This window comes from Trichechus manatus, unplaced genomic scaffold (assembly GCF_000243295.1).
Source record: "Trichechus manatus latirostris isolate Lorelei unplaced genomic scaffold, TriManLat1.0 scaffold00090, whole genome shotgun sequence".
In the NCBI taxonomy this organism is placed as follows: domain Eukaryota; kingdom Metazoa; phylum Chordata; class Mammalia; order Sirenia; family Trichechidae; genus Trichechus; species Trichechus manatus.
The window spans coordinates 9,932,565-9,955,744 of NW_004444026.1; the positions used below are offsets into that span (position 1 = coordinate 9,932,565).

Below are 23,180 nucleotides of genomic sequence, written 5' to 3' on the forward strand. Positions count from 1 at the left end.
TGTCCTCTTTGATCAAATGTCTATTCAAGTCCTTTGCCCATTTTATGATTGGGTTGTCTTTTTGTTGTTGTGGAAATTTTATATATATTTTGGTTATTACATTCTTATTGGATATATGGTTTCCGAAGATACTCTCCCAGTTGTTAGCTTTTCACTTTTTTGCTGAAGTCTTTTCTTTTGATGAACAGAAGTTTTTAATTTTTATGAGGTCCCATTTGTCTTTTGCTGTTTTTGTTATTAGAGAATCCATTGTTAAAACTAGGCCTGACAGCATTGACCCTGCATTTTCTTTTAAGAATTTTATGGCTTTAGTTTGCACGTTTAGGTCCTTAATCCATTTTGAATTTGTTTTCCTGTATGGTGTGAGGCAGGGGCCCTGTTTCATTTTTCTGCATGTGGAAATCCAGTTTTCTCAGCACCATTTATTGAAGAGACTCTTTTTTCCCCATCGAATGGACTTAGCACCCTTGTCAAAGTCAGTTGTCCATAGGTGTGTGGGTTTATTTCAGTACTCTCAGTTCTGTTGCATTGGACTATGTGTCTACTGATATGCCAGTACCAGGCTGTTTTGATTACTGTAGCTGTATAAACCGAACCAAACCCACTGCCATCAAGTCAATTCCGACCCATAGTGACCCCATATGGTTTCCAAGGATGTAAATCTCTACGAAAGCAGACTGCCACATCTTTCTCCCATGGAGTGGCTGGTGGTTTCCAATGGCCAACCTTTCCGTTAGCAGTCATTGCTTTAATCATTGTGCCACCAGGGCTCCTTGTAGCTGTATAAAACCCATGGCTATTGAGTTGATTCTGACTCATAGTGACCCTGTAGGACAGAGTAGTACTGCCCCACAGAGTTTCCAAGGAGCAGCTGGTGGATTCGAACTGCGGTAGCACTTAACCAGTATGCCACCAGGGTTTCCTGTAGCTGTATAGTATGTTGTAAAATCAGAAAATGTGAGTCCTCCTACTTTGTTCTTCTCTTTCAACACTGCTTTAGCTATTTGAGGCCTCTTGCCATTCCACATAAAGTTGAGGATTGGTTTTTCTATTTCTGTAAAGAAGGCTGTTGGAATTTTGATTGGGATTGCATTAAATCTATATTGCTTTGGGTAGTACTGACATCTTAACAATATTGTCTTCCAACCCACGAACATGGAACATCTTTCCATTTATTTAAGTCTTCTTTCTTTCAGCAGTGTTTTATAGTTTTCATTGTATAAGTCGTTCACATCTCTGGTTAGATTTATTCCTGGGTATTTTATTCTCTTAGGTGCTATTGTAAGAGGAATTGTTTCCCTAATTTCCTGTCTTATTGCTGGTGTATATGAACCCAACGGATTTTTGTTTTTGACCTTGTACCCTGCAACTTTGCTAAACTCCTCTATTAGCTCTAGAAGTATTCCTGTGGACTCTTTGGGTCTACATTCTAATTTGAACTGCTCTGTCATTTATTAGTGACATCAACAATGAGGTTCATCACTCTCTGCAAACAGGCCATAAGGCTTTAAGCTGAGATCTACTTGCACAATGTAATATTAAGTCAGCATTCGCTTTTACTATCTATAAGAGTAAATACATAAAAGGTGGTTATTTTATTTCTTTTTCTTGTCTATAAACCCCAAACCAAACCCATTGTTGTCAAGTTGATTCCAACTCATGTCGACTCTACAGGACAGGGTAGAACTTCCCCATAGGGTTTCCAAGGTTATAAATCTTTACAAAAGGAGACTGACACGTCGTTCTCCCTTGGAGTGGCTGGTGGGTTTGAACTGCTGACCTTTTGGTTAGCAGCCAAGTGCTTAACCACTGCGCCACCATACGTATAGCTAATGCTAGTTGCCATTGAGTTGATACTGACTCATGGTGACCCAACAGGTACTTTTAAAATGTTAACCTTAAAAACAGTTGTTTTATTATGGCATTTATTATTGGTGAACAGCTTAGTATTGTTGTTATTAGGTGCCGCTCAGTCAGTTCTGACTCATAGTGACCCTATAGGACAGAGTAGAAGGGCTCCATAGGGTTTCCAAGGAGCAAAGGAGCAGCTGGTGGATTTGAACTTTTGGTTAGCAGTCGAGCTCTTAACCACTATGCCACCAGGGCTACAGCTTAGTATTACACCTTGGTAAATACTTCTCCTTGTGGAATATTTGTGACCGTGTTGCAGGGGGAGCCCCGGTGGCGCAGTGGTTAAGAGTTTGGCTGCTAAGTAAAAGGTCAGCAGTTCAAATCCATCAGCTGCTCGCTGGAAACCCTATGGGGCAGCTCTACTCTGTCCTATAGGGTCACTATGAGTTGGAATTGACTTGATGGCAACAGTTTTTTTTTTTTTTTGGTGCTGCAGGAAGCGTAGGCTCCTCCCTCCCCACCCATACAGCTGTGCTTCCTTACCTGCATCTCAAAAACAACAAATGCCAATAGAGTATGGAGTCAGACTCGGACACTTTATTTTACTGAATTTAGATTCAAGTTCAACTAACCATTGTAACAGGTAGTAAGATTCAAACATCTGAGAAAAATGTATTTAAATCACAAGAAAGTAAGCTCACACAGAGTTTCTGGGTAATTGGATAAACTTTCCTTTTCTTGATTCTCAACACCCATCATGTGCAAGTGTGGCAACATGAGGTCGCCAACATGCAGGAAGTTATACGACACCACGACAATCCTCCAAGATATTCATTCTTGACTGAAAACGTTACTTAAATTAAAAAAAACACTTAAATATGTCCCTCAGTTTTTAATTCCTAATTGTAAAATGTGATTTTAGTAACAGAACAACAAAGAATTCTCCTTGGTTGGTCACATCATTCACTATTGAAAGGGAAAGTCAATATCAGAAAAAAAACAAAACACTGGAATAAATAAATACTTAATTTACTTAAAGGTAGTTTTGCTGCATTGCACATTACCGCATAAAATTCTAAAGTTGTTTTTTTTAAAAGCTTGGAAAACACATTTGCTTTCTTTAGCTTCTTGTTAAGTGATGCATGCTCCTTGTAACAAAAACTATTCTATGTAGGCCTGAGTTTAAAATGTAAATAGTCCTTAAGCCAGAGCTCAGCCAACCCTGATGCACAGGTGTGGCCAATCGGAGGTGAAAGGTGATCTCTGAAGCCCTCAGGGTGTCCCCCCATGTTCCCCGCCTCCAGCCACGAGCAGCCACTCCAGATTGCCCTTAGGGTGGGAAGCGCTGCCTAAAGCCAGCAGTTTAGGGGTGAAAATGTGCAAAAATCACTGATACAAGCCCATGTGTTTGTACTTTTACTCTGATGTCCCTAAATGGATTATAAAATCTTTTGAGAACATGCTCTGAAGGTTTAAAAATGAGAAACATACAACATAGCTTAGAAACGTAAGCATTTACTATAAGAGGGTTTCTAGCAAGATTTAACACACAACACTCTCCTTGATAAGGCTTTTACCAAGTTCCAGGTCCGATTTCTTCTGCTTTCTATGACAACTATACAGGGTTTCCTGCCTTCCTGGCCAGTCCTGAATTACTATTAATCCTTCTAAATTCAGCTCCTCCCATGCTTGCCTCTAACCCCATTCCTGCAACATCTGGAGAACTAGCCTAACTGCCTTCCCTTCTTTGGTACAGAATGGAGAATAACTATGTGAGACCTTCTCTGTAGCACAATCTGTTGTGGCTGCAGACACATCAACACAACACAATGATCCTTCTTAAATAACACTTGGTTTTGGGGGGGACCATATTTCCTGGCATGTTAGAAAACTGATCTTGAAAATAATTTAGAAGAAAGGATAAAAAGTGAAATTCTGGTGCATAAACAAATATTTGAGATTGAAGTTTGGTCACTTCTCCTGCCTATCTTTTTGCATCCACAGAGGGTAACTGCCTTCCTAAAGTAAGAGAACAATACTGTCTATATATCCTTTCTTGAATCGACTGTTCTCACAGGGGTGGGCAAATTTTTTCTATAAAGGGTCAGACAGTAAATATTTTATGCTTTATAGGCCACATACAGTTTCTGTTGTATATTCTTTTTTTTTTTTTTTTTAATTCTTACAAACCTTTAAAAATTTAAAAGCCATTCTTAACTCATGGGTCTCATAAAAAGAGGCCATGGGCCAGATCTGGCCTGCAGGAGACAGTTTGCCCTGATGCAAGGAATTCTTTGTCAGGGGAACATGGGTGCTTAACAATATCAAGTATAAGGCTGTCTGGGCCTTAGGCTCCTAGCTTGAGGATCTGTTTTGAGGAGACAGTTTCCTGCAGCAGGGCTCCTCAGGTCAGGTTTAAAGTAGAGCTCCTCTGTGTTTGTCGCTACTCTGTCCCCTAAAAGTTACAGCTGGACCAAATTAGCATCCTTTATTTAGAAAGTGGCTATTTGCAGTAGGAAGTCTTAATTAAGGCCTATTTAAATCTGTGACTACACTGGCTTATCCTTGCCTTGATTTTAAAAGCAAAATAACACACTCTGGATAGTCAACATTTTTCATTCTACAGGTTAGGGACTTATTAGTACATAGTGGTTGATGGTAGAAAAACTAAAGTGTAAACATACTTCCTCTTCACCACTAATGCACCCAGCTGGGGCAAACCCTATCGAAGAATTCAAGGAGAAGCACACCAGCTCACTCCATTTCTGAGGTATCCATGACACAGCTCATTTGTGGCTGGATCTTGATAAGGAAGAGTGTTTACTGGGGACCAAGGATTTCAACAGCTGGAGATCAGCATTTCAGAAGCTAGTCTGTAAATCTATGGAGACATAGATCTCCGTGCTCTCTGGAACAAGACTCTCTACACATTAAATGCAGTAATACCGTACAGCTCCTCCAACTTTCTGCATATCTGAGATGCAAACATTCTAACATTTTTTTCACTGCTGGATATTCATTTTGAAGAGCAGACTAAGAGAATTTGCACTTCTTTCATAAATTTGCGCTCTTTTACATTAAGATAAACTAACTTTTTTTTTTTCTGAGTTAAATAAGGGTTTCAGAATTTGAATTCTTTCTCTAATCAGTGATTTTTTAAAAAGCAGCTGATGGTTCTCAACATACACATACGCTAACAACTACATGAATTTAACTATTCTGGAATTAAAACACAGCACACACACACACACACAAAAAGAACACCTAAAAACCGTTATGAGAATTCCCAAATCTTCTAAACTAAATAAATTGGCAGAAAAAAACTGTTATCACATATGCCAATCTAGGTGTCTTTCTTAGGCTTTTGTTTAAAATGTCAAATTTGTTTTCTTCATAACATGAGTTTACTTCATGTATTGAACTCACGCCCTCAGTCTGGATTCACAGTGGCACTGCCGACACAACTTCAACCACAGCAGTAACACAAAGAGTTTCAGGAGGTCTGTGAAGTCAATCTGCTGGGACTACTTTGAATTAAGGGAGAAAATGTCAACTTGAAGTTGGAAGAAACTGAGTACAATTAAACAAGGAAAAATGTACTACTAAGAAATACTGCAGTGCCTGTAAGTGGGCCCAAGATCTAGGTCTAGGAACATCAAAACCAGTGAAACTTCATCAATTTTCTAATTCTTTCGAAAATAAAGGAGTTCTAATGCCACTAAAAGAAGGGATACAGAAAGGAATTCCTGTGGTCACGAAAACATAATGAATTTGCCCACCCCTAAATAAAATGAAATGAAACAGTAAAATCAGAAAGGTCTGTTTTTAAAAGTAAGAGGACTACCTTCCCTCATTCTGCTGCCTTAGGATTTTCTCATGTGCACACACAAAGCTCATGTACAGGTTTCTTCATTATTAGTTTTAAAAATGGTTACCTCCTGGTACCTATATTCTCTGTTTTGGCTATGAACAGTTTTGAATTTTTACAACTGCAAGGTAAACATACAGCAACATACCCGAATGAGAAACAAAAATTAAACATTAACCTCTTTCAGTTAGAGCTTTCAAAATGGAGATGGGGAAAAAAAAAAGGATTATAATTTCAGTCAATACATTTTTGGTTCTGTGAAAGTGTCACTCTTCAGTCCTATCTCCATTGATAGAAGTTGTCTTTTCCATTTCCCCCAACATCAAAGTGCATTTGGTGAAAAGTTAACATACTTTAGAAAAAAAACGAAAATCTTACTAAATTTTGGCAGCAAAACTCAAGTGAATTCCCATTTCCCTACTTAATTTAAAGCTGTATCCAAAATGGCTAAATGCAGTATTTCTAAGAAGCAAGGCCTGAAAACAATGTATTTTGTTTTTGTTTTAAGGAACCAAAAGGATAAGGAAAAACAAAACCGAATGAGAATAAAAAGGAGAAACCCTGAGGCAAAAATGGCTTTTCCTTTAGAGTCTCCCTGGAGCTCTCTACATCCCAGGCTTATAAGGTCCCAGCAACCTTCTGAGCCGCAAGGCCTTCCTCCATCCAGAGGGTGGCAGCTGAACCGTTGCGCAGTGTCCGCCGGTGAATGCGCCGGAGCCGCAGCAGGTAGAGGAGGATGGACAGCAGGACCACCAAGAAGCAGCCAGAAAACAGGTAGTGATTGTAGACAAACGAGAAGCCCCGCCAGTGAGTGTGACTGGACCGGAAAATCTCCTGCTGGATATCTCTGTCCACATGCAAACAAAAATCAACAAAAACAAACCAAACAGGTAAGAGATAACAGAAAGGAGAACTATCAGACAGGGAATAAGACGTAAGGAACAGCGCACAGGATACAGGAGAGAGGACCCGCTTAGGACCCAGCTCTGTAGACAAAAATTGTAACCTCAGTCTCTGAGACTTGGTTTCCTTAGCTCTAAAATGTAGGATAAGATGGCTTAATGCGGGGTGGTTACAAATATTACAAAAGATAACATGAGAGAGTGTACTCAAAAGTCTCTACAGTCACTGCCATCATAATTTGGTTAACAAAAATCAGCGAAATTTTAGGAGAACTGTGAGTAAAGTTTTCAGTAATACATGGAAGCCAGTGTGGACCTAACTACTTGATTGTGATCAGTAATACCCACTACTCACAATTTTTGCAGTTAACCCAGATAAAAGTATTCCTGGGAGATAGTCAATTAAATGAAGAAAAAAAAGAAAAAGAAAAATGAGTTAATACCTCATTTATCAGTTAACCAGAGTTCCTAACACGGGTCAACAGATAGCCAGTGTATGAACCTGAACGGGGAAGATGTTACACCTCTTTATTTTCAACAATCTCTTACTGGAAACTTAGCTATTTCCTTCAATCATGAATGCAGACAACAAACTACTACAGTATTAGCAGGACCAGTGATTTTGTTACTAGTGAAAAATCACAAATACTTTACATCACATTATAGTGCTATACCTGTCTCAAAATATCACCGACACTCACAGCTACACTGAAATTACAGAAATTACTAGTTCTGCTGGGACATCCTGATATTTATTGTGTTAATAAAGCACGTGTATTACTACATTAGAAACTTGTTTTCTGTAGTATTTTGATAAATGTCTTTCAATACAGTGGTTTCCTTTGTAATCTATGTATAAATACTAGGCATTTAAAAACAGTATTTTGAGAAGGGGTCCAAAGGCATAAAGGTTAAGAACTCCTGAATTAGCCCCTCTCCAAGGGTGAGGGAACAGAAAGCTGAGAACAATCTAACTGAGGGCAGCAGCCCTGTGGAGTACAGGGCAGGTCACGAGGGGCAGGAAGGAGGGAAGCACTGGTAGGGAGGTGGGAAACACTAAAGTCAAATTTCACAGGATTTATAATTTTACCCGTTGGCAGATCTAACAGTACCCCAAACATCCACAGACCACGGGTGGCTCACCTCTAATACTGTGGCCATGACGCGTCCTAACTGCTGAAAAGCATCTTTTTTTGATTCCCATTGCCAAATTCACAGCCATACCTTAGGGGTAAAAAGCGAGTCCTATAAAGGATTGCTCCTAGGGTCCACTGAACCTCCTTGTCATAAACTTGCAATGCAGTCTTTAAATTTTTGTAATTGACAGGAAACGAAAAGCCCCTATGAAACACTTCAAACATCCAGGCAGATTTGAAGCACTGATACCTACAAACACAAAGCACAACATAAATCGGATTGGTCATCTGTCAAAATGACACTGTACACAAAGACATCTTTCACTCTGCAACCAGCACTGTGGTAAAGCTTTAGCAGGCAGCTCTCAGATGAGCCAAACCAACTGGCTGTTTCAAGTTGATTTAATTGGTTTATGTCTCTTGTCCCACAGAACCAAACAGTTCACCTGTCAAATCAATTAGCTCATAAAACTTGGTCTCTGCATTATTGAATACAATGCCATGAGAGTTCTCCCACCTCAGGCATTCCATCATTTATTCACTTAATAAATATTGAGCAAGTTCCAATCTCTCTGGACCTCAGTTTCTTTATTTATAAAATGAGAGCGTACTAATTCATTATCTGTAAGCCAATTTCAACTCTAATATTCTATGAGTCTACATATTTATTCGAGGCTTACTTTTTGCAAAGTACTGTGCTAAGCAAGTAATAAGATACAATAAATAATACCGCATAGTCACTGTTCTTAAGGGACTTACAATGAAAGGGGATTTTTGAAAATCAATGAATAACTATGAAACAAAGCAGAATATGATAAATGCCACTAGAGAGGCATAATTAGTGCTAGGGAGACTCAAAGAGAAAGGGACGGAGTCTGGTTGAGGGGACAGAGGAAGACTTGAAGTGACAGCGTCTGACCTGACGCTGAAGTGTGAAGACGACTTTAACAAGCAAAGATACGAACAAGGGAATTTTGGGTGGAAGAAACAGCAAAATCAAGCAAGAAAATATAGGCTATGTCTGGGGATAAGTATTTGCCCAGTATGAAAGGAGGCAAGGGTAGATGAAAAGCAGAGAGACTGATGGAGATAAAAACGTAGATGGGGCCAGGGTGTGGCAAGCCAGTGGGTCACTCCGGAAGTAATGTCTTCTCAGAAACACTCTGACTTAACTGCCCGCTACTTACTTTAGCCTGTGGAGGTCAGCATGAGAGGCATAGAGTCCTCGGTCAAAGCGTTCCCGCAAGATGGACCACTTTGTTGCACAATAATCCTGAAAGAAATTTTATCCAAGATAAAATATTAGTAAAGGTTTATTAAAACTTTTTTTTCTTCAGTTTCAAAAAGGTTTGCCAAACTCCTATTCATAATAAGCATATTCCTCCAACTAGGAAACATACAAGCTTAACTTATATATGTGTACAGTGAATGCAAGTCATACAAACACTTGGTGAATATTTACTGATTAGCAAATATAAATGCTTGTTCTTTGTCTTAAAATTCTGCCAAACCTAGAGTTAAAAAGAACTTCACTGCCCACAATCAACCTCCTCAAAGCTGTTTAGCTTCGCTCTGAACGACTGCATGTTACAGGCATACAATTCTGGAAAAGTGAAGCAATATTTTAAATAGTTCAAACGGAGTACCTATGTCTGTGCCAGACACAGTACAAGGTACTGGGAATACAAAGATGATTACTAAGGGCTTTGTGTTGAAGTGAAAGAAGTACCACCTTTCCTGCAGTTACTCATTTGGAATATTAATAGCTAACATTTACTGAGCACTACATGTCTGAATCTGTGTTAAGTGCTTTTTCTGAATTTAATACTTAAAACAAGAGAGGACAAGGTTACTATTATAACCTCTATTTAAAGGAGGAAGAAATGGAAGCTCAGAAAGATGACAGAGCTTGTCTGGAGTATGCAATAGGGACACAAGGGGACGGCACTTAGCCTGAGGTGAGAGGGTGAGGACAGACATTTCAGGCAGAGGAGGCATCATGAACAAAGACACAGACAAGAAACAGCACAGAGAATTAGGGAAACTAATAGTTGTTTGATATGATTAGGTGTTGTGGGGGGAGATGAGGCTACAGAGGTAAGAATGACATGAGAAGGCATTTGGAATCTACCCTGCAAGCAACAGGAAGCTGCAAAAGATTTTAAATAGGAGAGCAAGGTAATTGTACCTGTGTTTCAGACTGAACACTGGGAGAAGTGTGGAGGATGAATAATGGTCTGAAGACCAGATGCAAGAAGACCAATTAGGAGGCTCCTGTAACAGCGCACGTGAGGGACAGAAGGCCTGGACTAGGACAATGATGGTAGGACAGAAAGTAGAGATGGGTTTGAGAAATATTTATGAGACAAACTATCATGCTTGGTGACTGTTTATATGGGGGGCATAGGGAAGAATGAATGACTGAAAGGGAGAAATCCATAACTCCTAGGTTTTGGAGAGGGGGGCTGGATGGTTGGTGATGCCATTAACTGGGACAGCACAACAGAAACAGAATGGGGAGAAAATGGAGCATTTGATTTGAATCATGAAATCTAGCAGGCAACCGGGCAGAGGTCAAGGTCGGAGCCTGTTCTTGAGAGACAGCAGCAAACGATGAGCATAGTTGAGGCCATCCAAGAACTTGAAGGTCAGCGGGCTAACAGTGGAACTCTGGGATCACCAAGGTTTAAGGGACATGAAGAGGGGACACCCCCGAAAGAGACAGACAAGAAACTGTTAGAAAGGCAGAGGGGAACAAGGGAATAGGGGTATCCTGGCAGCTAAGGGAGTAGGAAGGCGGGAAGGAGTATTTTCAGATGCAGCATAAAAGAACAGTAAAACTCCAACTGGAGGTCACTGATAACCACGGTAGTTAATGGAGTGGTGGGCAGAAATCAGCTTACAGTGGATTTTTGACTTCTGCTCTATTTCCCTCCCCCAACTAAGGGAATAGGATTCCCAACACGTACTACAATCTTCCATACTCCATCCTTCCCTTCTCCTGACGCAGGTTTCCAAATGTGACGAGAGGATATAACCTGTCACTGTTTACACCAGTCTCAAAAGCATGCAGGAGAAAGAAGACGGTTTCTTTGAAGGTTACCTTTGCAGCTTTAGTAAATTTAGCAGCATCGTAGTCTCCCCCCATTCGTAACACATCCTCAGTGCAATAGTAGAATTCAGAAAAGCCATAGAATTCGCTGTTCTGGAAGTGAATTGGGGGCTGATAGATTCCACTGAGAGAAGTTTGTGTCTCATTTGTTTTATTCATGAAAGGCTGGATAGTCTCTCGACACAGGTCAAAGTCTCCTGTTCCCCGTAGGTACATGGTCTGTCCATTTTGTTGGATTTCATCCTTAATGTCTCGGGGTAAGCAGGGATCCAGGTATGGAGTATCAGGAGTCAGACCAGTCTGTTTACCCAGGAGCCTACAGGACAAAGAGAAACTTTATCACAAGACCTACAGAAAACTGTTTCGGAGAGGTGACTGTAGATTAATGTTTCTGAAAATATGCTCTAGAGAACAGTAGTACTGTAAGATGTTCTATGGGAAAATAAAAGGGTCCCAGGATCAATTAAGTTAGGAAATTACATGTTCGATCCTCTTGCAGATACATGATACACATTAGCATATAGCAGATACTTCAACAGAGTCTAGTTAAACAACCTGTCAGACTACCCAGTGCTTTCCACTCCCCCTGTAGTACATACTGATGCTCATGGCCTACTGAGTGTTCACGGCTAGGAAACTCCTCTCTAGCCACACATTCACTGCAGTCAAATGCCTACCAACTGCGTTGTTCCTGAGCCCTTTTTTGCCACCAAAACTGTTGCCGTTGAGTCGATCCTGACTCACAGCAACCCTATAGGACAGAGTAGAACTGCCCCATAGAGTTTCCAAGGAGCACCTGGTGGATTCGAACTGCCGACCTTTTGGTTAGCAGCTGTAACTCTTAATATTTTAATGATACATAAATGAATGAAATGTGTCTGTGAAAAGAAGGTAACTGGTCCTATGAAAACTAGGTTAGATGCTTTAGAAAGATATGATAAAGGCAAGTTGCTAGAAAACTTATTAGGTGTGGCAAAGATTTAAAAAACTGGGAAAAATCTCAAGGGACTTGGTATTAAATTACTTCATAAATATCTCAGTATTCCCTAAATTCTTTAAAGAAACTCAAACCGATGAGTTGGTGCAATGCACGCAAGAGAAACGATAGAAAACTCTAATCAGTGGACATGTCCGGAGAAAAACACCTTAGTTCACTGCAAAAGATTGGCAAATAAATGTATAAGTTAAAATAAAATACTTAAGGTTTGAGTCTATTTTTATGATTCTGTTCTGATTTTGTTTTTAATCCATCAACTATTGATCCCAACTGCAGCAGATAAGAGTTTCTATTGAACCACAGGCTCTGAGAAGTCCTGCAGAAAAGAAATCTTAACTTTAACTGAGCCTTTCTCAAGTGAAATCCAGTAGGCTTACTACCTCTTGACTAAATTTCTGGGAGTTAACATCTGTTGTCCTACTACGTATTCTCCTATTGAAGCAATGGAAACAGAAAAGAACTTACGAGAACTAAAGTTATGCTAGTGTTTGATACCATGAAATGACATAGGACCAAAAGGTGTCATTAGCAGAGGGCCTGAATTCAACTTTCAGTCACAGTGAATCAAATTTTTGCCTTCCATTTAATTGACAAGCTGTATATTCCTAAGATGAGGGAAACTCAAAATGCAGTTGAATATAACAAATCAAGGTTTTGGGCATTAAAAATATTTATTTAATTAAAAAAATCAATCCCCACTACTAATGGCAAAGAGATAAGCATGAATTTCAAGGCTTAATTCATGACACATGAAAAAAGTAATGAGCAACACAATTATTACAAAAGTCTAAGTCTAGTCAAATGCATGCTTCATGCTATTATTTTTAGTGGCCTTGCATCTAAATTAAGAAGTACCACTGAATTGTCCATTATGCAAAACTTTTTGACATTAAAACCAATCGGTAAAAATTAGGACTCCACAAGGAGTTCAGTGACTCTGTAAAAATCTGATTCAAACGTCATTTCACTTATAAAATATTTCTATTTTAACACTATCATAAAAAATAGTTACACTCAAAATGTGCTATATACCACATAGAAACTTTTGGAACAGACATATGAAAAGGTTTTTATTGCTTCTCCTACGCACATATGTGAATTTCTGGTCATTGTGGTACTGAATAGCTCTCTGACTTGGTTTTTTTTAAAGTTCAGGTCTTCACAGGTGTAAGATTAAATTGATCAAGAAAGTATACTATCACTTATTTCTAAAAATTAGGATGTTTTCTTCCTCAAAAGTGTTGCATCAAAACAAACAAAATGCAGAAACTGCAGGGTTTACTTTAACTTTACCCAAAGTAATTTGGTCTTTGTCCTCGGTTCCTGAGAGATAACACTAAACCCTTGGAATTTCCTAACTGAGGTGTTTGTCTTATCTATAGGCCTCCAGACCACACCTAAGAGTTTACGCTAATGAGGTGACTCAGGAGTGCTGGCCAGGCCAGAACAGCCACTGTGTGGAATCAGCTTAATAAGGCCACAATAAAGGCTCTGGACACCAGAGCTCCATGGGCTTCTTGGCTGGTGAAAGACTAACTGTGAAAAAGTAGTGTGTTCCTTTCTGGGACATGCAAGCTCCACGCTGGAAATTCTCCCAGACCCCTCCCTGTGTGTCCCTTCATTTGTATCCTTTTGATGTAAAAAAAACTATAATCGTAAATACAGTGCTTTCCGTTGAGTTCTGTGAGTTGTGCTAGGGAATTACGGAACCCAAGGGAGTAGATGGAGCCAGCAGGTCAGAAGTGAGGGAGGCTGGGAATCCCTAAGCTTACAGCTGGTATCCTGAGTGGGTAGAGGGAACCCTGAATTTGTAGCCAGCAGGCCAGAAGTGAGGGTGTTGTGGGGTCTCCTAAGCTTCTGGCTGGCATCTTGGGCCGACCTGGCTGTCTGGAGGACTGTGCCTGTTAACATGTGAGGTCTGACGTAGCTCCTGGTAGTTACGGTCAGAGGAAGAAGTGCTGCATGTGGAGAGGTGGCAGAAAAGTGAAAAGTGGGGATTTGATAACATCCTTACAGAAAGAGGATATCTTATATAACCCTAGATTTCAGATTTTTGTATTCATTCAGCAGCCTTTCTATTCTACGGACTCATTTCAAATAAGTAATTGCTGTGTACTTAAACTTACAAAATAAATTTAAACTGATAAAGTGTTGCTTTTATTTGTCTTAGATGTTTTCTATACAGTGACCTTACACAAACTCATTTTAAAAAGCCACACTGCTAAAATAATTAAAAACCACTAGCTGACCTCTAGATTATTTCCTTCTCCTGAATAACATTCTCCACTATGGTTCTTAGCTACTAAATAAATGCATAGGCTAGTTTTCCATAAACTATAGAGAACACTACATATTTCAGTATTTCAATCACATCACTGACAAGAGCACATATTTACTGCAGGCCTACAGGACATCTGCCAGTGTCCGAGGTGCTGAATTTCCCAAAGACTTTGCAATCGTGAATATATTACCCCAAACTCAAAACTATTTAATATTCTCATAGTGAAATTTCCAATTCATCGAAATCCTTCTTTGGAGGTGATCCTGGGTTGAAGGCAGGATCCTGGTGTCCCTTATTTCTTCCTCCCAGCTCAGCAGGTAGAGGGTAGCCAAAAGCTAACAGTGTTAACATACTTCTGTTGATTGAGTTCTCTGTGCTTTGCCTGGATTTTCTTTTATAAGAGAGGAAGGTTTGAAAGTAACTGCTGAGTAGCAGAAGGTGCTTTACCTATTCTTCTGAGCTGTGTTGGCAAATATTCTGTCTTCATATCTCTGTCGAGCAGCATTGCCACCAAATCCAAGAAACGTGGCCACATAGACCCTGTACACATGCTCAGTTTGGTGAACATCACATCCCAAGTTAAATTCAGCTAATAAGTTTTTAGCTATTTCCTCCTGCAGACATAAGAATAACAACCTTTAGTATTTGAAGCAATACAAAAACAATCCCTCCTGATGAATATGCCCCCTTTAAAAAGAAGGATCTAAAAAGATTCTTATCTGAGAGAGGCAGAAACTTCTGCCTCTGCATTTCCCAAAATCTTTTTAAGAATCCTTCATAATTCAACATGACAATTCTGACTTGAGAAATTTCAGATGTGCTGCACATTTGTAATATTGTTATGATTCTTTGAAAAAGTTAATACCCTCTGACCTAGTAAATTTATTTATGAAATCTTATTCTTTGGAAATGATCCTAAACATAGAAAAGTCTCTACACACAAAATATCAATTGCAATTCTACAACAGAAAAAAATGGATGATGTCTGAATACACATCAAGGGAGGGGTTAGTTAATTATGATGTATCAATAGTGTATGTCATGTTTAAGAAAGCCAGATTATAATAGAACATGCCTATGTATTGTTAAATAAAGAACACAAAATGGTGTAAACAGTAGGATTATAACAACCATATTTAAAAAACTGTGAGCAGGAAAAATAAAAGAATAAAAAGAAATATATAAGATGCTAACAATGGTTGCATTTGGATCATGAGTCCATGGAAAATTTTTAATCTTCATTTTTCAGTATTTTCCCAAACTTTATATGTATGTTTCACTTTATAATGAGAAAAAGATAAACATGGTTTTATGAAAAGAGTGTAACAGTTTCTAGAGGCATGTTTGAATGGGAAGTAGAAAAGACAACTTGTAACACTGGAATTTACAAAGCTTTTTTCCAAGGAGCTCAAGGCTTTTATAGACCACCCTAATAAATATAATACTAACTGACATTTATCAAGCATATACTAGGTGCCTGGCAGTGCACTATATACAATATGTACATTGTCTCAGTTGATCTTTATAATAACCCTATTATGTTGTAAGCACTCTTATTCACGTTTATAGATGAGGAAACCAGCTCAGACAAGTTCAGTGACTTGCATAAAGGAATACAAAGAGGATGACAGCTCCACAGCTTCTTTTAACCACCATAATATCCCCTATGTTCTACAGGAAAATGTAGGAAAACAGGCTTTGGTATTAATTTACAGCTGAATAATGAGGACATGTAGTAATTCAGTAATACATCTGAAAACCCAAACCCAGGTTGTCGGCCTGGTGTTCTCTACACAAGGCCATTCAGCCTACTGAGAAACTTACAGGCAGTGACCGAAAGCACTGAAGGGAATGGAGAAAAGGTAGCATAAAGCATAAGTTCAGAAATGTGGGAGTATTAGGTATTAACCTCAATCCTTTCCTGAAAAGTTAAAAGCTGTCTGAACCATAAAAAATAAGTATTTTCCCAATTATATCTTAAGAAATCTAATCTTATTTTCTTAAGTTTTACAATACCTGTTGAGAAAAGAAGTGACTGAAGAAAATATTAAAGAAAAATTCAAGCATGTGATTGACATATATACCAAAGAAAAACCTGAAGCTTAGAAAACAAATCAGCTGATTTCAATGAACAAACACAAACTGCTTCGCTGAGGTCTGCCTTGGTTTCCTCCCGTCTCCTTTCTCCTGGGTTGAGAAGGTGGCACCTCAGCAAGAACAGTAAAGATGTTTTCAGACTCAGAAAACAAAAAAAACGGATGGAGACATGTTAAATGAAAACCAAACCAAAACAGAAGAAAATTTGTACAGATAATAACCTGCTGTGAGGAGGCAAAGCTTACAGTTTTGGGGACTTCGTATGCTATCTGAGTTGACACGCCTCCCATGTCGAGAATACCCGCAGTTCTTTTTCGGATAATCGCTTCGCTGCTTTCACTACCAGGAACGTTAACTTCCACAACTGCCTCATCATCTGGAAAGAACAAGAAACATTCACTGGAACAGAACAAATTCAGAGAACTGGGATCTTCTGAAGAGTCATCTTGTCTTCATGGTAGATTTCAAGAATATTTTGGCGAATTCAGCCTACTCCTCTCATCTAAAATCAAGTTTAGTTGCATTAAATAGCAGCTTCTCTTGCTCTACTCCTACACACTTAGCATTGTCACAAAATTTAACTCCTATCTAATCCTCTGGACTAAACAGAAAAACTATGATTTCCAGTTAAACACATTAGTTGGAAACATGATACTTACCATCTTCAATATGCTCAAATCGTCCAAGGACAAAATTAATGCCAATCCAAGCATACACACCTACAGACATTTCACAGGGTGAAAATAAGAAAATTAAAGTTTAAAATATCTTCTATAACTCTTATTAACGCAGTCTGTGTAAACATCACATTTTTTTTTACTACCTGACATCATCTGAAATAACACATTTTTATCGATGTACTTAAAGAGCCCTGGTGACACACTGGTTAAGCACTTGGCTGCTAACCAAAAGGTTGTTGGTTCAAACCCACCAGCTGCTCCATGGGAGAAAGATGTGGCAATCTGCTTCCTTAGCCTTGGAAACCCTATGGGGCAGTTTTACTCCCTCCTATACTGTCGCTCTGAGTCAGAATCGACTTGATGGCCACAGGTTTGGTTTTTTGGTTTGGTAGCGCAGTGGTTAAAGCCCTTGGCTGCTAACCAAAAGGTTGGTCATTTGAACCCACCAGCCACTCAACAAGAGAAAGATGTGGCGGTCTGCTTCTGTAAAGATTACAGCCTTGGAAACCCTGCAGGACAGTCCTACCCTGTCCTATAGGGTCACTATGAGTCAGAATCAACTTGACAGCAACAGGTTTGGGTTTGGTACTGATACATTCATTTTTTCCTAATGGTTTTCCAAGAACTTGCAACTTTAATATTTATAGTTTTATATCTATTTATGTTTGTTGAAAATACAATTCCCCAGGAGCTAGTTTTCCTTTTAAGTTTATGGGTTGTTTCAAACCAGAGCTTTTACTTTCTATGAAGTTAAACCTATCAATTGCCAGGTTTTGAAAACTCAAGTCATTTTTGACTCTTTCCTCTTTTATTCCTACATTCATTCAGTTGCCAAGTGTGACTGATTCTACTTTTACAACATTTCTTACACTCCATCTCTACCCATTTTCATTGCTATTTTGATTTAACCAGTTACAGAGAGAGGCAGTAATAGTCTGTCCAATCAATCTCCCTGCCCCTACTTTTCTACTCGAACTTGTTCTATACTTTGCTATTAAACTGATGGATAGAACCAAGTTCCCTCTCCTTAGCTTGCTGTTTACAGACAAGTGAGGTACACAGTTAGCTGCTATGTAAGGTAGAGTCTTAGGTGCCATACAGAAGACAAAGAAGAAGTATCATGGGAGCTCAAACGTGGGAGAAGTTTTTTTCCAGCTACAGACATGGTGGCGAAAGTGGCATGATGAACAAAGTCAAGAAGAATTTTCCCTTCTTAGTAGTAAATCAGCAGAAGGGTCCACTAGATCAATAATTATCACAATTCCAGAAAGCTGTATAACTTAGCAAGGAACATAGATTTTTTCCATCAAAATATGCACCCTATATGTGACAAAGACAATTTTTTTAATAAATTGTGGTAAAAATATACATAACAAAACATGTCAGTTCAATTTCAACACATATAATTCAGTGACACTGATTACAGTCTTCAAGTTATGCAACCATTCTTGCTATCTTCTTCCAAATTATTCCACCACCATTAACATAAACTTAGTGAGCCCTAAGCAAAAACTCCTCCTTTCCCCACTAATTATTCTTTATGTGGCTCAATGTTTGGTAAATAAAGACCATTCATGTAAGCAACTAGTCATTTAAAAATTATAGTGTTTCAAGACAATAGTTTCTCAAATTTTAAGATATTAAGAGTAATTTAATAGAGTTGAACTCTGGCGAAAATGGAAGAGCTTAAATTCCCACTTTAAAGTTGAAGTTGAAGACCAATATACCAACCTTCTTGCTTCCCTGAAATTACTTCTGCATGGGAGTCAGAAAACAGAAAGTCAAAATGCACAGGGATATCAGTCAGAAGGTCTTCCAGAATGGCTTTCTGTTGACTGTAAGGCAATCCAAAAATTTACATATCAAAACATTACATCCTGAATTTTTGTTTTGAAAGCAAAAAAATAACTATAGCTCTCATATATCCTATATGAAATAGTTAATTTTAAAACCAAAGCAGTTCACTGAAAAGACTGTATTTAAGGAATGAATTTTCAAAATGAACAAATTGTATGAATTATATGATTCATGGGATCGAGTGCCTGGGTAGCACGAATGGTTAAGTGCTCAACTACTAGCTGAAAGGTTGGCAGTTTGAACCCACCCAGAAGCACCTCAGAAGACAGACCTGGCCATCTGCTTCTGAAGGGTCACAGCCTTGAGAACCCTATGGATCAGTTTACTCGGCACACATGGGTTCGCCATGAGTCAGAATTAACTTGACTGCAACTGGTTAGGATATGAAACTACAAATATTCTTTTAATGAAAACTTTAAAAAAAATTTTTTTTAAACATTATAGTTTACTATTTGTAGTCATAAACAAATACAATGAAAGATATTTGGTGGGTTCTGGCAAAAGGAATATTTCTGGTACTAATACAGATTTGAAGAAACAATTGATGTTTTCTTTTTCAAACAAAAGTTAAGAAGCAGCAGCAGCAGAAGAGTGTGGGCCTGCCCTCAGGTGGAGGGTCACCTCTCAGGAAGGATTCTCATCCCAGCCGTGCAGAGAATGTAGAGGGGGGTCTCTTTGTGTTTTGCCCGTGGCACATGCTCTGCAGCAAAGTTCAGGAGTGGAGAAATGTAATCGCTGACTTTCTCTGGAAAGGTAGCAAATTCTGAAATGCCTAGGGAAACAGGACACTTTGGTTAACAAGTAGATATATTAGCTGACAAGTTATATTTCTTCAGTGTGGCTCATTTGAGAGAAATACAAACTATGCACCATGCTCCCTTAGCTCTTCCCTCTCTATCTGCCAACTCTTTCCAAAGCTTCTCTACCTTAAATGTTGATGGTATTAAGTGCTCAGTCCTATGTTTGCTTCGTCCTCAGTCATCAAAAAACACAGAATTGATTGAGCATCTAATATGTGCTAGGCACTTGGGATCAACTGCAAATGAGATCACTTTTGCCCTCAAGAAACATGCTCTCAATTTCCTTAGGCAACTCACTCACTCTCATGGCTGCCATCACCATCTACGCTGCTGATCACCAGCAACCCATCTCTCTTCCCTAACCTCCAGGTCAGTATGCAGTAACTGTCCGTTGACATCACCATGTGGTTGTCCTCATAGGCACCTTAACTTCCACTATAAACCCGCTCTTACTGCTGTTACTCACCTCAGTGACCATCAACATTGGCCACCTACTGCTCCTAGCCAACATCCTACATAAAATCCCTCACCCTCACTCCAACATACATTCTGAGTTTCACAGACTGCCTCTCCTTGGTTCCTTTCACATCATTTCACTTCTCCTCATCTCTTCCGCATACCATCACTCTCTGCCAGCCTGCTACCCTCCTACCCTCCAGACCTGGCCGTGCCTCCACCATTCCCTACCTAAATTGTATCTTTTCCTGGTTTAAAATCCTTTTGTGGCTCCTCAATACCCTCCAAATAGAGCTCAATTCTTCAGAATAGCATACTCACCCTGCCTTATATCTTCCTATGCTTCTACCATCCAGCCTTCTTCTATACTGAACTAACATTTCTATAATGCATCATACTATGGCCCTAGGGCCTTTGCACCTCTTCCAGGAATAGCCTGTTCTTTGTCTACCTCTCCACTCCCCACCTCTTTTCACCTGGCTAACTCTTCAATCACACTCTGGGCTACTGCCTTCATGGAAATCTTTCCTAACTAAAACCTGAAGATTAGTTAAGTACCTCTCCTAAGTACTCCCTTAGATTCCATCCTTACCTCTAACTCTAGGTGTAGCACTCATTACACCATATCTAAATTGCCTACTTACTTGCCTGTCTCATTACAACTGGAAATTTCCCGAGGGCACAACCTGTGTCTTATTCAACTTTATATCCCCAGCACCTAGCACAGTATTTGGCAAATAGCAGGTGCTTTATAAAATGTTTGTTAAATGAGTATGTAAGTGAATATTTCCAGAATTTAAAAATTTTCTTATTTCACAGATTAATAAATTATGACTCAGAAAGATTAAATTATTTGAATCAGCAGAAAACTGACACATACTATTTCAGTGGATATCAAGCCCAATATTAGACTGAGTCTATCAATAAGGAAATTACTGGAATCTTGCTATAATGCTATGCATGGGAGATCATGCTTCAGGACAGAGAAGTGGTATAAAAAGGTACTTTAATTTCCATTTCAAAGAGTCCCAGGTGTTAACACTATGTTCAGCCTGATTTTAATAAGAATCTGGTAGCCACCTTGGGATGATGTTGTAGCTGTTCCTTGGTTTTAAAAGGACAATTTCAAGGCATGAAAATTTTCATCTTATTCCATGAGGGCAGTTTCATCACTGATGGAGCCTGGTATGTGAAGCTAGGTGAAATGAAGGGTTCAGCATTTTCTGAGTGCTTTATATTTTCACTTTTTTGGTGAATTTTTTTATTTGATCAATATTACTTTAATCTTAAAAATGTTTCCAGATTAGAAATGCATAAAAACCTAAGGGGTGGAAAATAAAAACCTGGTTTTCTAATGCTTACTAAAAATTAAAAATAGTTATTCACTAAGACTTATAGAAAACTGATTGTAATTCACGGAAACGTACTATGATGTAAAAATAATGTTGCACATAGACTCAGATTAGGTTCTGTCTCTTAACCGGAAAAATGAGCTAGAGATTTTAAATTTCCTGAGTAACATGCTGGTGCCACAGCTGCCCAAATACCAAAAAACAATCAACTTGCTGAGGGTTGCCTGAAGAAGGAAGCGGGGCTTGAACTATTCAATGAAAAATGAACAGAACTCAAGTGATGGAATTGAATCTCTTTATGAGCGTAGGTACTTTAACAGGTTAAAACTGAATATCCTTTTTACTTACGTTTTGGAAATGGGGAATAATAAGTTCTGATAATTATTATTTATCAATATTCTCTAATATTTTTAAAGATAAATTCCTTGGATTATTTGGAATATATATATATGCCATGGAGATTAAAAGGACAGAACCCGGTAACCAAGCAGATATTTATCATTCACATACCAGGTTTTATTTTCATAACCACTGGCTTTCGACTTTTATCCCTCATTTGTCTAATATCCAACAGATCATGAGGATTGCCATTATGCCTTGGCCAGCAATAGACAAATATTCGAGACCCACTGCTTCCGCAGTCCACCACGATACCATAGTTCACATTGGGGTTATTGGTGTCTGTAGCTTCGATGTCAGTAACTCGTGCCAAGTACCTTGTTTAGAAAAGCAAACACATTTATTTAGACAGAGAACGTTACCCTACACCTAACAGAGACAATGTGATAAACAAATGCCACGTCAGTAATTTCTAGGCTGTGCTACAGTAGCACTACCGTAACATTTTTACTACCACCAAATGATTAAAGAATTAAGAGAAAACAAGTGATGGTGATAAAGATCATTTAAATCAGATACTCAACATTCTTTTAAAGAAGTTCAAACAAGTTCAAACAAGTTCTGAAAAGCAAAATTCCATATTTCCAAACTATCAGCATTAACTCAAAAATCAGCTTAAAAGATACTACAGGAGAAGCTTATGTTTAAATAATTTATTGCAGGGCCTTTTATGATGCGGATTTCGTGGTTAGCAGCTAACAAGTTTCAAGCAGTTTATTTTTTCATGCCATTCTGTACTTAGTACTGAACCCAGTTCCTACAGTCACATGCTCCTCAAATTCCAACCTAACCCCAAAAGGCTTGAAGCCATGAAATGAAGGGACGGTAGAAAACAAATGTTTTTCTACCTCTTACCTTTGAAACTTCTTGTCTCTGGATAGTCGCCCATACTTATTTCGGATTATGACAACAGAAAAGTATAAAAGTGAGACAGTAGCAGCAAGGATGCTGATGACAATAATTTGGCGTAAGTTGGTATTCAGGATTCGAAGACACCCCACTGGAGAGATGCTAAAATGCCAGGAAGCAGGTAAAAGGCAGGAGATGCCGATCCTGAAATTAGGAAAACAGATTTTAAAGCTATCTGCTCCAAAGAGGCTTCCTCACCTAAGATGACCCTACAGTAAGGTATTCAGCTTGAGCTACCCTTATTTTCCTGCCTGCATGCATCTGTACACCAGTATCTTCCATACTGCCATTTTGCTACAGAACTGATTATTATAAAATCACATGAATGAGAATTAAGCCTTATGGCTTATTGTATTTAGATATTTTCCCCTTTTTTTTTTTGAGAACATTATGCAGATTTTTATTTGTACTCTGTTTTGTTTAAAAAAGGGTTAGAGAAAGCTTACAAGAATAAGTTCAGTAAGATAAATACATACATCAATA

General features: G+C 38.8%; 1 protein-coding gene across 2 annotated transcripts in view; it reads right to left on the reverse strand.

Annotated features, from left to right (window-relative positions):
- Positions 1-3,995: 3,995 nt before the first annotated feature.
- ENTPD4 (ectonucleoside triphosphate diphosphohydrolase 4) overlaps positions 3,996-23,180 on the reverse strand; it is a 29,002-nt gene continuing 9,817 nt past the window's right edge. The window contains exons 3-13 of one of the 2 annotated variants that reach the window (XM_023736693.1): positions 22,644-22,841; positions 21,900-22,105; positions 19,403-19,553; positions 18,656-18,759; positions 16,904-16,963; positions 16,490-16,620; positions 14,595-14,761; positions 10,861-11,185; positions 8,945-9,030; positions 7,846-8,007; positions 3,996-6,566 (exon numbers count right to left, since the gene is read on the reverse strand). In XM_023736693.1, coding sequence (XP_023592461.1) covers positions 6,338-6,566; positions 7,846-8,007; positions 8,945-9,030; positions 10,861-11,185; positions 14,595-14,761; positions 16,490-16,620; positions 16,904-16,963; positions 18,656-18,759; positions 19,403-19,553; positions 21,900-22,105; positions 22,644-22,841 — 1,819 coding nt within the window. In that variant the 3' untranslated portion in view covers positions 3,996-6,337. Of the gene's footprint in view, positions 6,567-7,845; positions 8,008-8,944; positions 9,031-10,860; positions 11,186-14,594; positions 14,762-16,465; positions 16,621-16,903; positions 16,964-18,655; positions 18,760-19,402; positions 19,554-21,899; positions 22,106-22,643; positions 22,842-23,180 lie in introns of both variants that reach the window. The other variant, XM_004382132.2, reaches the window with a different exon arrangement.